The following is a 15,341-nucleotide window of genomic DNA, read 5'->3' on the forward strand; positions in this document are numbered from 1 at the left end:
TAAGACACCAAATGACAAGAGAAACTACACAAAATATTTAAAACATGTTCACAGGCACATTCTGGGATGCCATCGTTCACAGCAGCATTGTTTAGCGAATATACTTAAATAAAGTGTGAATTGTACACAAATAAATCATTATGCCATGCACTGTAACAGAGAGCCAGCTATCAATTAAATAGCTCTACAGTCTATACTGTCATTAGCAATGGAGTGTGCAGTGTGCACAGGTGTAAATTCATTGTATGCACGTAGGCGTGGTTTTGTATTGCACTCAATATAGACAAGGCAGTCTCAGCTACAGTACAGTAAACACATTACCATTACAATTCTTCTAAAAGCTTGTGGAATTCGGTGATTTGTATTTCATCATTTGCACTGAGAACATGCCCAGAAACAAATGACATGTATTGCAGTTTCTGTCTAATCAGTGATCTAAATCTGCACATTTAAATACATTGGCATATTGATTCCTGTATTAATCTATTTTATGCCACTCTAACATTTTTGCCTATATCTTGATAATTGCTTATCAAATCGCTATAAAATGTAGTAATATGTATTTTATGCTATTCAGTACAACCTGTTGATATACAGTATGTAATTTACAGCCATGGCAGGGGATGTACAGAACAGTATGTTACTGGCATATATATGTTTGAAATAGTCGACTAGGTCATATTAATAAAGGTCCATATTGCTAGAAAGAAATAAAAAAGTAAGTGCGAACACACACAGATAGGGCTTGAAGTTTTCAGGTTTTATTTTTATTCAAGTGTCGGCCCTTTAAACAAATTGAGCTGATTCTGTTCTCATAATCAGTCTTTGTTTTTACCTTCATATCTTGCGTTAACCTAATTCTGGTCCCCTTCATTTTTTATTTCAAACAGAGCTGACGTGAATTGTTCATCCCCGATCCTACCGTTCACTCGTATTTCATTTTTGCAGTCGTTTAATTTAACGTTGTGCTTTTGTTATTTGCACCACTAGTTTAACAAAGATGTCTGACAGATTATTTATTTTTTTAAGCATAAAAATGTAAACCCATTCCGGAGTGTACAGTGACAAGAAGTCCTTCAGGCGCCTGTTCTGAGTATTTCGCCAAACATATCAGAAAGCATTTTGGGATATTGGAGGATACACAAAAAAATGTAGTTCAGTACAGAGCGTCCACACTTCTGACAAACAGTAGACGTGATGCGATCTGATTTATAACTGGACTTGAGACTACCACGAGGTGGTCTCAAGTCCGGTATTAAACGCTGCATAGTGTGGACGCAACCCGTATTCAGCATTTTTAGCTGGTTTAAAGGCATAGTGTGGACCTTTAATGTATTTTACATTTTAATATACGGCAACCGCAACTGCACTTCAGACCACATGAAACCGCTTCACAATCGCTTAACAACTTCATAATACTGTGACATGGAATTAGTCAGCGACCAGTTTCTGAGGTTGACTGTCACTTTTCTATTCGACTGGTCATCTAGTTGACTATTCAGTGCTACCACTATTCTATGTAATTGAATAACAAGCAAGCCAAATGGCAGTATACAGTATAGATGAGAACGTATTGAGATATACAATATATGAATAACTTTTTCAGGTCCTGAGTTTATATTTTTCTTCTTGTACGCTATGAATGGTCACAATATACCATCTATGAATCCTACACACTGATGGCCTTCACAACGATGCAGAGAAGTTAGTTAAACAAAAAAGTAATGCAACAAAAAGGTTGAAAAATGGAGTGTCACCACATGAGATCAAATACAACCCCCTTTTCATTTTTGTTTTCTCCTCCAGAGCTACATTATAACAGAGCTTGAAGATATAATGTATAACCTCCTACTGCAGTGGGTTGCATGAGTGAGCGGTTTGGCTCACAAAGTGATGTAGTGTCCCTGGCGCTGACTGTATTGTTGAAGTTCAGTACACTGAAGGTTGCTGTACTGTGTGGAATAAATATATTCACACATACCTATGAATCATATTTGAAAAAAAAATGAAAAGAAGCATGATTCACTGAAGCTTCAACTCCAAAACTTTAAGTTGCATTCATAGGAGAATGTTTTGATAAAAATATTGAATTAGTTAGCAGACAACATGCTTTATTTGAACATGGTTTAATATTTGCCCTTTGTATCTCTCCATTACACATGGATTTCAAATCATAATTCAGCAGCCCTCGTGAGGGGGTGCTTTTATGGATTGCTCATGTTTTCACCTCCACCACTTCAGCACAATGAATCACTCATATCTCTGGGAACATTGTAGGTAGTACACACTCCCTTTTTGTTGGGTCTCCTTGACTACGTGGCTGTCGTCTTTTTTTTTCTGTTGGAAACAATGGACTGGATTCTTATACTATTTAATCTGAATTGTTATATTTTTGTGAACGTAAAATTATAAACTGTGGTGCTGGAACAATTTTTATAGTAGGGGTGCAGAAAGCCATTGAACAAAACTGTAACACCTGTACCTGATGGAAGCCGTGCATTCGGTTACTATTATGTCAAACATGTTAATAAAAAGAAGCCAGCATTAACACCTGTTTATCTATTTAAGTTAAAAAATGCTTTAATCACAGTCCTCGCTACAATGTTTACAACATGCGTTTAGAGCTAACAAATCGAAAAGTAGTGCATAATGCTGCTGTGATCCACTTACATGCTGCAATGTAGTAATTTCTTGTAAAAACAGGTTGAACAGTATTTTATTTACAATACACAAGGACAGTCAGAATGCTCTAAAGGTTGACTTGCGCTCTGGTGTCATGTTGTTGAATTTCATAAGTCTCCTTTACAGGATTAGGGCAATTTTTAGTATTACTCCACAAAGCAGAACCCCCAGTTAGCAGCATTTGTGATTTTAACAGCTAGTGCCGCTGAAGAATTTACAAAAATTGCGATATTTTTAATAACTGTTCTACTATGAAAACTCACATCTAATGCATTACAACAACTAACCGACTCTTGCGAGATTGCAACGATTTCTAAAATATCCTGCAACGGTTGTGACAACGCTCATTGGCTTAATATTGTTTGTGTTCAAAAGCAATGCAAAGATGTGTAGGGCACTGCACACACAGCACATAAAATTCACTAAGCTAGCAGGATTTCTCATTGCAACAGCTTCTGCTGCACCCCCCAGCACCCCTTGTTCCCACACCCCTGATTCTAAAACAAATAAAGACAACTTACAGTAAGACTACTTTTAGTACAAGCCCTTATGAAATATTTGAGTTGTTTATTTTTTGGTTTGTTGCCTTTATTGGGTGTGTAAAGAGCTTTGAGAATTTGTCAATATCTCCAAGATGTTTCTGGATACACTTCATTAAGGTGTGTTGAATCAATCTGTATATCCTGGGTGCTGACTAGGTCGCCACCTCTCCTGTTTTCTCTGGATCATCATGGTTTTGAGGAAGGTGTCCCATGAATTCAATGTCTTCCAAGGACATTAAATGCCAGGACCATAAATTGATCACAAGTTAAATAAATTAGGATACAATATTACTGCAATAGATGCTGAATATTAAGTGGCTGTCAATACTATAGTAGTAATATTATCAATGTTTTCTATTGGATGAATAATTAATTTTAGTAGTCGCCAATTATTTTAGCCCGTTTTTCTCCCAGTTTAAAATGTCCAATTGTATTTTAGTGTGCGGTGAGGCGAGGCCACCCTGGCTGACCTAAGCCCTCCCTCCTGGGCAGTGCTCCGCCAATTGTGCGCCGACCCCTGGAGACTCCCGTCCACGGTCGGCAGTGGAATAACCCCGACTCGAACCTGCAACCTCAAGGCTACAGGGCGCGTCCTGCACTCCACGAGGTGCGCCTTTACCGGATGCGTCACTCGGGAGCCCAGAGTAGAGGATTTCTAAAGATAGTTTAATCTTTTAACACCCACCCTTACATTTAGAGTCATGTATTTTGTAACCCTAGTACTGACTTGAAACTATACTTTTAATCAATGGCTGCATTTATTTCACAATCGTGTTATCACTGATTATAGTAACAGTGTCTAAAGCTAAAATAGAAATCATAAAGAAAACCTGCTTGCTTTGCCAATAAAGAGAGGGAGGGGGGGTCCCAAAAAGAGTCTCCCCTCTACTTGTAGGAGAGCAGTACAATATACACTACCAGTCAAAAGTTTTACAATACCCCCATTTTTCCAGTTTTTATTGCAATTTAAGCAGTTCAAGTCCAGTGAATAACCTAAAGTGGTACAAAGGTAAGCGGTAAACTGCCAGAGGTTAAAAAAAAAAGTTTAGGTTACCAAAAACTGAAAAATAATGTATATTTCAGAGTTATACGAAAAGACCTTTTTCAGGGAACAAGTAGTGGGTTAACAACTTACAGCTGTTCTGCAGCAATGGAAGTAAATTAAGCCTTGAAAGTTGATGCTAACAATTCCTACAGATGTCCCAACTTTTGTTGATTACTTACAAACCCTCTGTCTGTATAAAAGCAGTGTTGGAATAGACTGTGTTACTACACCCTCTAAAGCATTATTTGGACAGTATTGTACTGCAGGAAGTAGTATATTGCCATCATAATTGCGAGAAAAAGGCAATTAACAAAGGAAGACAGACAGATCATTATAACCCTTAAAAGTGTAGGTCTTTCCTTTAGAGAAATTGCAAAGAAAGCCAAGGTGTCAGTGAGTACAGTTTCCTACACCATCAAAAGGCACTTGGAAACTGGAGGAAACTCTGACAGAAGGAGGTCTGGCAGACCCAAAGCCACAACAGAATCAGAAGACAAGTTTCTGAGAGTCAACAGCTTGTGTGATAGGCGGCTCACAGGACAACAGCTTCAAGCACAGCTTAACACTGGTCGAAGTAAGCAAGTCTCAGTTTCAACTATGAAGACAAGACTTCGAGCTGCAGGTTTGGCAGGTTGAGTGGCAGTAAGAAAGCCATTGCTAAGATGGAAAAATAAGAAAAAGAGGCTTGCCTGGGCCATGAAGCACTGCCAGTGGACTACTGAAGACTGGAAGAAGGTCTTATGGACCGATGAATCAAAATTTGAAATCTTCGGTTCATCACGCAGGGTTTTTGTATCCCGTCAAGTAGGCAAAAGGATGGTTCCTCGGTGTGTGAGACCAACTGTCAAACATGGAGGAGGAAGCGTAATGGTCTGGGGCTCTTTTGCTGGATCCAAAGTCAGCGACTTGCACAGAGTGAGTGGCACTCTGAACCAAAACGGCTACCACAACATTTTGCAGCGCCATGCAGTAACCTCTGGTATGCGCCAAGTTGGTCAGGGGTTCATCCTACAGCAAGATAATGACCCAAAGCATACCTCCAGGCTATGTCAGAACTACCTTAGAAGAAAAGAACAAGACGGTATGGAGGTGTTCTAAAACTTTTGACCGTTAGTGTATGGCTTTATTTTAAAAGGGTCACACAAATAGGACGGAGAAGCAAAAATATCTGAGAAATAACTAATAGCAATTAATTTAGTTTGATATTATTGTTTTTAGTCAGAGTAACTGTGTCTGATCCATAAGGCATGCATATATATATATATATATATATATATATATATATATATATATATATATATATATATATATATATATATATATATATATACACACACTGAACAAAACATGTAAAATGTTGGTCCCATGTTTCATGAGCTGAAATAAAAGATCCCAGAAATTTTCAATACACACAAAAATCTTATTTCTCTCAAATTTTGTGCACAAATCCCTGTACATCCCTGTTAGTGAGCATTTCTCCTTTGCCAAGATAATCCATCCACCTGACAGGTGTGGCATATCAAGAAGCTGATTAAACAGCACAATCAGCACGAAATTGTTGCATGTTGCATTTATATTTTTGTTCAGTGTATGTATGTGTGTGTGTGTGTGTCTGTGTGTGTGTGTGTGTGTGTGTGTGTATATATATATATATATATATATATATATATATATATATATATATATTACACACAACTCCTCTTAAATCAGTCAAAACACAATGGTAAATATCACATTTAAAACACAATATATTGCAGGCTGATAAAAGTTACATAAATTCAACTTTAAAATGTGTAAAATTGTATTTTATACATGTTCGTAAAGAGTGCATTATACAGTACATGTTGCGTAAAGTTTAAAGGGAACTGTGATAATAACAGAGATGGCTAAACTACATTATGAAAGAATGTAGGAAACAGTCAGCAACAACTAAATATGTGCTATTAATTTCAGACATCATTTATGCATCAATTTCTTTTGCATGATGCCTACATTTGTACTGCAGTCATTTATAAATTCTCTTGTATAAATGAATACGAACATGGCCATTTTTGCCACAGAATAGTCTAGAGCACTGTTTGTTTGAATATTCTAAATTGAAGACATTGGAAAAGTCTTCTATTTGGAACGTTTGTCATTGAAGCAAAGTTTATTTTAGTATTTCTAATTTCAGCACTATTGAGTGTTTCATAGTTATGGATGACAAACAACCTTATTAAAAATGTTTAGAAACAAGCACGGGGTAGTACATCTTTATGAACATATTGAAAGGATGTACAACCCCTATATGTAAAATCATCCCTAAATGTAAAGTCATCTGTCCCTAAGTCTAAAATCATGTGCCCCTAAATGTAAAATCATATGCCCCTAAGTCTAAAATCTCGCTTCCCCCTAAATGTAAAAATGATCTTTGCAGCTAAGTGTAAAATATCTCCCCCTAAATGTAAAACCATTCACAATTATGAACAACTAAACACTAACTGCTATAACAATGAAAAATAAATAACTTTTTACATATACCGAGGCATTTTACATATATGGCCAGTCACAATTTATAAGCCCATTAAATCCCTCAAAACACACGATCGATGTTGTACCAACCGGGACAGAGATTGTGATTCGTCCTCCACTGGAGCCACGCCCTTCACCGCACTGGTGTTTTAACATTGCTCTTAAACTCAAAACAGCCCCACTGTTCCTTCCTGCTACCCTGAGTAATCTATTTACCGATGCCAAGGGATCCACTATTCTGTTTTCTGTTACTTCTATGTTCTATTTAATTAACAAAAATATATATATATATTTTGATTATGAAAATCTAAAAAGTCGTATAATACTATAAAATTCTATAAATTTTTTTGTTGATGAAAAAATGGTTATTGTAATTAATGTAGTCGTGACTTGAGCATCTACATGTATATAATTGCATATATTAAAAAAAAAAAAAAAAAAAATACATTTGAATTGTACATTTGGCTCATGACTACTGTCAAAAAAAATATTTTTAAAAATAATAATAATATGACCGTGAGGTTTAAATATATATAAAATATATTTTTGTAAAAAAAAAAAAAAAAAAAAAAAATGTAAAAAGCTGGTTTTATTTAATGTTTTAATTTAATATATTTTAATATATTTAATATATTTTAATGTAAGCAAGCCTAAGCAAAGTGTTATATTCTCTAACTTCAAGGAAAGGTAAAACACCTCCACCATATATAAAATATTAGCCCTATATGTAAAAATATCCCCATTCAGGGGTGTTTTACATTTAGATTTTTTTTTTTTACATTTAGGGGTGATTTTACATATTGGAGGTTGTACAAAGGATCTTGGTGTTCACTGGGTTGAAGAGTCAGCTCTTTGTGTCTGAAGTATTTGCTTGTGTCCAAATCAAGCAGCATTTTCAATAGATACAAAAGTCACATTTTGTTAAACTATATCTAAAAAAAAAAAACGTTATCAAACAAGCTAATCCTCCGTTGCACCTGTAACAACCTGTTTGGCAGCCAAAAAGGGAGGAGGTGCGCGTGCATGATGTGTGTGTGTGTGTGTGTGCATGATGTGTGTGTGTGTGTGGGGGGGGGGGGATAAAGGTTGTGATTTCAGTGCTCAAATCGGCAGACGCCGGAGGGATCTGAAGGGTGTTCAACATAAGGCTGAACAAAGGGGGAGGGGAGAGCTTACTGATATATTTCCACCTGTTAACCCCCAAAAAGGCTGCTGACAGGTACTGTATACTGGAGTTTCAGTATTTTTTATATTATTCCATATTCCAAGAATAATCTGTTTAGTTTATTTGTAGTGAGAGAAAAAAAGAGCTGCATTAACATCACTACAAAGTGTTAATGAGTGTCTTAAGGGTTAACGAGGAAGCGTCAGTTATTGCAAGTTTTACAAGCTGTGATAGAATTACTGTCTGGCTGCGTGACTCGAGAAGTGTTCGAAATGTGCATGGCTATGGAATCAGACATGCTGACAGCTGGTGGTAGCTAACTGCTGTCCTTACACGACCTTCAGTGCCACATGTTTATCTTTATGATATCCTTTCATGGTGCTTTAAATTCAACTCTTCTGCTGTTGGGGAGCCATAAAGCATTGGGTTTCCCGTTTTGGGTTCAAAACCTATTTCTGAAAGGACTGTAAAAGAGGTAGACAGAAGCTTTAGGATCTAGTGTGAAGCCAAACAGCTGGATTTGGAAGTATAAACAGTGTTGGTACACAACATAATTGTGGAGAGCTGCTTAGATGCCCTGTTCCAGGTTTTTGAAAAATCCATACCACAGATTATGAATCTCTCCAGCCTGCAGTTGTGGAGTAAAAGCCCACATAGGGGATCCTTTGTTTAGGAGGGTCTAGGCATGGAAGATCATTTACTAGCCGCTAAACTCCCCTTGCTATTGGCTGTTTTGGATGTGGCTGCTTTTGCGAGAAGGCATGCCCAACACGTCTGCAGGACCAGCGACCAGCGGCTGCTTTTGAGTGCTATGATAATGATACCAGAGGCACGCTGAAGAATGAGGTACTGTAGCTAGTTATGCTTTTGAAGCAGAAGGAAGCAAGATGGCTACCTAATAGGTTCTGCTGCAGAGTGTTCAGGGGCTTCTTTTAGTGAAAAGGTATTTTATTTGTCAATAAATCAGTACAGAAGGCAAAAATATTTTTATTTGCTTGATTTTTGTGTTTTTTTTTTTTTTTTTTTTTAAATTATACACAGCCTTAATATATTCTAATATCTCGTTGCAGGGGGTGTGCAAGGATATAATCAAACCACAAAGAAAAAAAAGAGTTTCCAAGGTAACCAACACCTGATTTATTCCCCCCTCTGGTCATATCCATTGATCATTTGAAAGTTTTCTCCTTCGTTGTGTGCATTTCCTCTCTGTAATTTGTAAACTGGAGGCATGAAAATACAAGGTGCTGTTTTACCTGCATAAGTAGGTTTTTATGTTGATGGTGATGAATGTATTTTTTTAAGCTTGTTCAGAAATGCTGTAGTTTGGTTTCGACAGAGACCCCCGACAGGAAGGGTTCCCCCCAAACTGACAGCATAGAGACATGTCCTCTGAGTACAGCAGCAGAGACAGGAAGGAAGTTATTTTCAGGCTTGCTATATAGTCGGATACATAGTAGCAAACAGTTTGGAACCTGTTCACTTTAGACTGGGCACATTTCACAATATAATAGTTACATGTATTTATGTTATACTATAGTGCTTAAAGGTCTGTTGGGCTCTTATAAAAAGGTTGCTTGCTTGGGTATAGATCTAATGCAGGTTTTTACATAACTTTCAGGTAATACTGAACAATGTTAATGCTTCTGGTTTTCAACTCCTCTTCCTGGTGGTCGTAAACATTGCAGGTGTTTCTTTAACTCCTAAATCTTTATTTAAAATCTCCATTTCGTTCCACTGTGCATTAACAGCATATTTCTACCACAGCCTCTGATAATGTCTATGGCAGTAATTCTAATTGAATCAGGTTATAACACATTTAGATTTTTCTATACTGTCCGTTTCCTTGTTTGACATCCTTTATCCAATTTATGAATACAATTACCATTATTGCTGAAATAGAATAGAGGTTTTGAGTATTCTGTACGAATGTCCCACGTGCACTCATTTGCATCAGTCTTCGCTGCAATTGTGTGATACTTTGCATGTACATTTGTTACATACAGTACTGTAAATGCATATATCACACTTACATTTTTATCAGTGTCTTCCAACACAAATTGTGTATACTAAAAATTCGTAAGCTTCTCACTGTGGAGAACCAGAGCTTTGTGCAGTTGTGCTGCTCGTTTGTGGAACTCTATGGTTGACATTAGGCAGATTGAAAGATTGGATTCTTTAAGTCTAAATTGAAAACATACTTTTTTGAATGTGCGTTTATATAATTGGTTGTAGCTGGAGTGTATTGTACATATGAGCTCTCTTGTTTTGTTTGTTTTTTAACTTTGTACAATGGCGTGAAGGGCGCTCTATAAAAATACATTTGTATTGTATTTGTATTTTAACGCCATGGTGGTATCTGCTATTGCATGCATTCTGGTCTCTGATTGTCTTGATATTGAAAGGTAGAAACTGCTTGTCTGAATTAGATTGTACTTTGCAAGGACATACACTACAAGAGGTCTTTCCACATAACTGGAATTATAGGTTATGGTGTTTTTTCACATTACAGCTTGGCAGGCTATCTTGGGAATAACTTGACTAGTTTTGAAATTAAATAATGGGGCAGATTGTCATTTCTTTCAAAGAGTAAATTACACATTTGTAAAAGGAGATAAAATAGTACTGGGACAAATACAGGATTTTCATGTTCGGATATTCACTCATAATTTAAATATTTGTTTGTTTTTCAAAAAGTAATAAAATCCATTATATTGCTCTGAACGCAGGCAGAGACAGCATAGCAGCAGGGGCAGGGGGCATGTTCATGGCCCGTGTGTGTGCGCCTTTATTTTACAGCAACACCTTATAATATGTAAAACGTTAAAATAGAAAAATACCTCAGGAGTAAAGAACAAGTTGTGTAGGACTTACTTTACCCCAGTGAATTAACTACAAAACAAAGGATGCCAAATAGCAGTTCAAGTTAAACTTGTTTTGTTTATTCCCGAAATATGGTGCACAACGTTGACACTGGATTTTATTTATTTGTTGTTGTTTTTTTTAATTCCTTGCCATTGCTGTTTCTTCACAGTAAATACTGGCCATAGACACATTTCCATCAAGTAGTACCATAAGGTTTACTTGTGCCTTTTTGTAGCTGAACAAGCAAATGAAAACTGAAATTTAAGTTTAAACACTTTAAATAAAAGAAACATGGAAAAGGCATAAAAAGAAGGGAAAAAAAACTCACCATATTGGTTCTCTTTTATTACATTCCACATAACAGAAAGTGACAGCAAAAAATATCTAATCTATACAATCTATATAAAAATCACTACACATTTTCAGGAAGTTGGGCACTGTTTAAGCAAGGCATTTCAGAACGACATGCTTGCCTTTTTCTGTCCCATGAGATTCTGACTCGCTCTAAAGCAGCACAATACATTTTTGTCCCAGACGGCTTTCCATAGAGATCACTCTGCTTGTGCACGCATAATCTGGTTCGTTTACTTTGAGTCTAAAACTTTTAAATAGAGGCTCGAGCTGCTGTGTTGATCCTGTGTTATATATATTTGCCTCTCATATCACGCAGAGCTCGTTTTCTTTTGCCATTTTTTGAAACTGTTATGTAAATTCTGGTGAGATGGTAAGTGTAAGAATTCATTTGAATATCTGGATATTTGTCCCAGCACTAACATAAAACATACAGTATTGTTACAAAACTAGAACGTTTACCATGTTAAAAGTGCAAAAAAGTATTTTAAAGCATAGGTAAGCAGAGATGTATAGCATGTTAAAAACCATGAAAAACCATGACGAATTGTGGTAAATGCATAGTATGCATATGGGAAAAGCAGAGGAAAACTGAAAATTAATGTGCACAATTAAATAAACTTTCATAAGGGGTGAAACATTCAAGAAACGAATTCAAGTAAACAAACGTTTCAGCTCGTGCCTTCTTTAGTGTACCTGTGTAAACTGAAGAATTAAGAGTGTTTTCAAATTATGGATAATAAACCAAATTGATCCGTCATTGTTTATTGAAACAACATTTATTGAAACAATAGAGAAAAACATGCAGCAAATCACAAAATGGCGTGAAAGGTCACACGCTTGAAAATGAAAAGGGATTCTTGTCCAATCATCCTTGTACAGCAAGTCAGTATTGGATATGTCAACATATAATGCAAAAAGTGGTCTCCTAGTACTCCCAATGAGTCTTTGAACCTGGAGTTGGGGCAGCTGGGCCCATTCCTCCACATTGACTTCTGCATGCTCCTGTAAGCTCTGTGACTGAGGGACACTGTGGCAGGATTTCCCATGCGTTCATATGGGGACCATCCTAATAAACATGTGGGAACAGTTTAACTTTCAACAGGCCCAGGGAGAAGTACAAAAAGTGATCCTTTGCCAAGTAGTGTTCTCCATGCTGATTTTTAAAAAGAAGTTCCTTCAACCTGCCAGGAACAAACGTGATTCAGAAAGTCTCTCATTTTGCATCACCTTGTCACGTCCTGTTCCAGAAATAGACAGCATCAACCACACCAAGACAGTGGACCAATGAGCCAATTCACAAAGTACAAAGGAAGCATGAAGGAAGTGAGAGGTTAAATGGTGCATGATGTCATACTCGCAGAGTACAGATCTTACTGTTTGTCACTTCAGTGCAGAGTGAACCTAGTTCCTTTTTTGTACTTTGTAGAATGAGATTTCCACTCTGTTCTTTAGTATTATAAATTGAGTTTATTTTCTTGTTGATGATGAAAGATTTCTGCCCTTTTCTACAGTGTTTTGTTTTTTACTGCATTATTCCTCTTGACTTTATGGATATATTCTAATGAGGTACAACAATTAGGAAAAAAAAAAAAACCTGATTTCAGTTTAGTGCATGTCCTCTTAAAACAAGCAAAATCACTCTTAATCAACAATGAACATGGAGTGTAATCCTATATTTAATATTGTAGAAAAACCATGACAGAAGGTTTGCATGACTGATATGAAAAGGGTATATAACCATATTACCTTAAAAAAAAAGTTACATTTATAGAAGTAGCCTCAGGTTCACTTTAATAATGACATAATGTTATTAAGTAAAGTTATAACTAATGTCAAAACAGTTGAGACAAATCTGTGTCCTATTCCCGTCAAAGGTCTTCCACCTCCTGTCACCACTGGTGTTCCTCGGGTCTCGTCTTTGTCCCTTTACCGTTCGGCACTACTCCCATTGAGTGTTCCACTGTTACACCGATGACACCCTGGTTCACAGTCGCTCCAATACTGCCATAGTCACTTTGTTGTCTGAACACGTGACTGAGGTTAGGAACTGGATGACAAATGTCTACTGTAAATGAAACTCTGTCAGCAAAACTGATTTTCTGGTTGTCGGCTCTAGTACCAGTTCAAAAAGGTCCCTTTCTTTTTGTTTACTCCTGAACCATAAAATCTGCTGGCACAGTTCAAAAACCTGGGCGTCCACATTTGGACTGTGATCTTTCACTGGAGTCTGACATTTATGCTGCAGAGGTTGTCCTTTTTGGTTAAGATTGTAATGGCACCCAAAGCACTGGCCACAAAGACCTTACAGTCAGTCTGATTATGCACAAGGATCCAGTGCAATTTTGTTATATATTGTTGATCTTACTGCCTCAGGATACCTGCCAGTCTGGTGGTTCACTCCTTCTCCTGCTCCCCCATGGTGTGAAAGCAATGACCATAGCAATGCTTAAAACCTGTTCTCGTTATGAATGACTGCTTTTGGCACTGCAAAACCATGTACATATTAATTAAGGATTGTGGACAATATTTTCAGCTGCCTTTGCTAAAATAGTCCAAATTGTTCTTCCTTCCACAACTTACCCACAGCACAAGGAACCTTCAGTTTCATACAACAGGCAGCATTTATCACATGCACCTGTTGCTGTCAGGGGCGTAATTTAAGGTTTTACCTGGTTTAATAGATGGTTTAAGGCCTAGCATTCCTCATTAAACAAGCTGTATTGTGGCACTGTTGTCATCACTCCTCCTATATTCTAATATCTGAGAATCAAGCAGGCAAGATACTTGGGTTGGATGAGAAGCCCTAAAAATGTCACCCAAATCAGACATGACTATTAAATGAAGTTTAGGCATGTACAGCAATAGCTGTACCCAATACAGTATATGTTCCATGTATATGTCTTTGTAATGCTAAATTAGGTTGTACATTCTGTGTTGAATAACAGCAACAAGTTAGGTTTATTTATGTTTGCACTTACTGTGCTGTGGTGCGAGGGACATTTTTCACCTTTGCTTTTGAAGCGTTCTTTGTGAGTATTGCTTTGAGTCATTCGAGTAGTGCTTAATGGTATCAGTGACTACAGTTTTCACGATAGTTTCGAATAATACACAGGTTTACAAGATGACAGAATAACACCCTCTATAAAAGGGCTGATGTTAATCAGCACACCATCTTTTTTAAAAACCGAAATGTTTCTGTTCTGCAATTTTAATATCAATATTGAACTGCGGGTAATACCAGCAATTCCATGTTAATTCATCAGCACTGTCCACAGTTGCTGTAGCTTTAGAAATTATCATCTACTGTATTTAGGATAGAGCTAATTAAAAATAAAAAAATATATATTTTTTTTTATGTCAATCTGTTGCGTTAAATTTTGTGTAAAGAGAATGTAGAAGTTGATACAGTTACCCTGAACCAATACTTTAAGTGTAGCACAGAGACTGGTGAGGGTATAGAAGAGGCAACCTAGTCATGTTTTTGAGGCAAAAAACCAAAAGATATTTAACATATTCAATGCTTGCAGATACTGAGGTTTCAAAATTCAATTGATATAAACTACAGTGGATCTAAATAATTAATAAAAGGCCCAAGGTTATAAAATCTATACAAGAGTGCATTTATTCTCTTCAGTTTATTTTTGTTTGTAAAAATATGAAAAACTCAAGGTCATAACTGAATAATTGAATTGATTGTGTCATTTAGATATGCTGCTGTTCATATCGATTGAAAAGAACCCACTGTAGCATTTCAGTGTTGGAGTAGTTAATAATTCTGACATCAGCATAAGACACATACTTGCCACTCCACTACAGAGCTTGCTGGTAGATGTTCACCTTTGAACCTTATAGTTTGCGGTTCACGTCCAGCCCTTGCCTTTCCATACAGTTCAATGGACTGAGATGCCAATTCATTACAGGAAGGTAGAATGACAAGAAATGACTAACAGGGTGCGTTCTTGCAGTGCAGATGTATAGATCTGTACAGTTCTGTGCGGTCAAAGGTCATCTGCATGATTTCTGCACAGTTCTCCAAAATAGATCCTAAGCCAAAGACATGTTGCATGTACCCAAGTTCTACATTCTAATCACAATGTAAGTATCCAGTAACCAAAAAGCCTACCACCACTTTGTCAATTTTTTTTCACCTCTAAGGCTGCCTGTGAACAGACTGGCTGTA

General features: G+C 36.8%; 1 protein-coding gene across 1 annotated transcript in view; it reads left to right on the forward strand.

Annotated features, from left to right (window-relative positions):
* Positions 1-15,341, forward strand: part of LOC121322046 (methylcytosine dioxygenase tet3-like) — a 76,338-nt gene that overhangs the window by 38,122 nt on the left and 22,875 nt on the right. The window contains exon 2 of the mRNA XM_041261511.1: positions 9,016-9,066. Coding sequence (XP_041117445.1) covers positions 9,016-9,066 — 51 coding nt within the window. The remainder of the gene's footprint in view (positions 1-9,015; positions 9,067-15,341) is intronic.

Source organism: Polyodon spathula, chromosome 10, assembly GCF_017654505.1.
Source record: "Polyodon spathula isolate WHYD16114869_AA chromosome 10, ASM1765450v1, whole genome shotgun sequence".
NCBI classification, from domain to species: Eukaryota; Metazoa; Chordata; class Actinopteri; order Acipenseriformes; family Polyodontidae; genus Polyodon; species Polyodon spathula.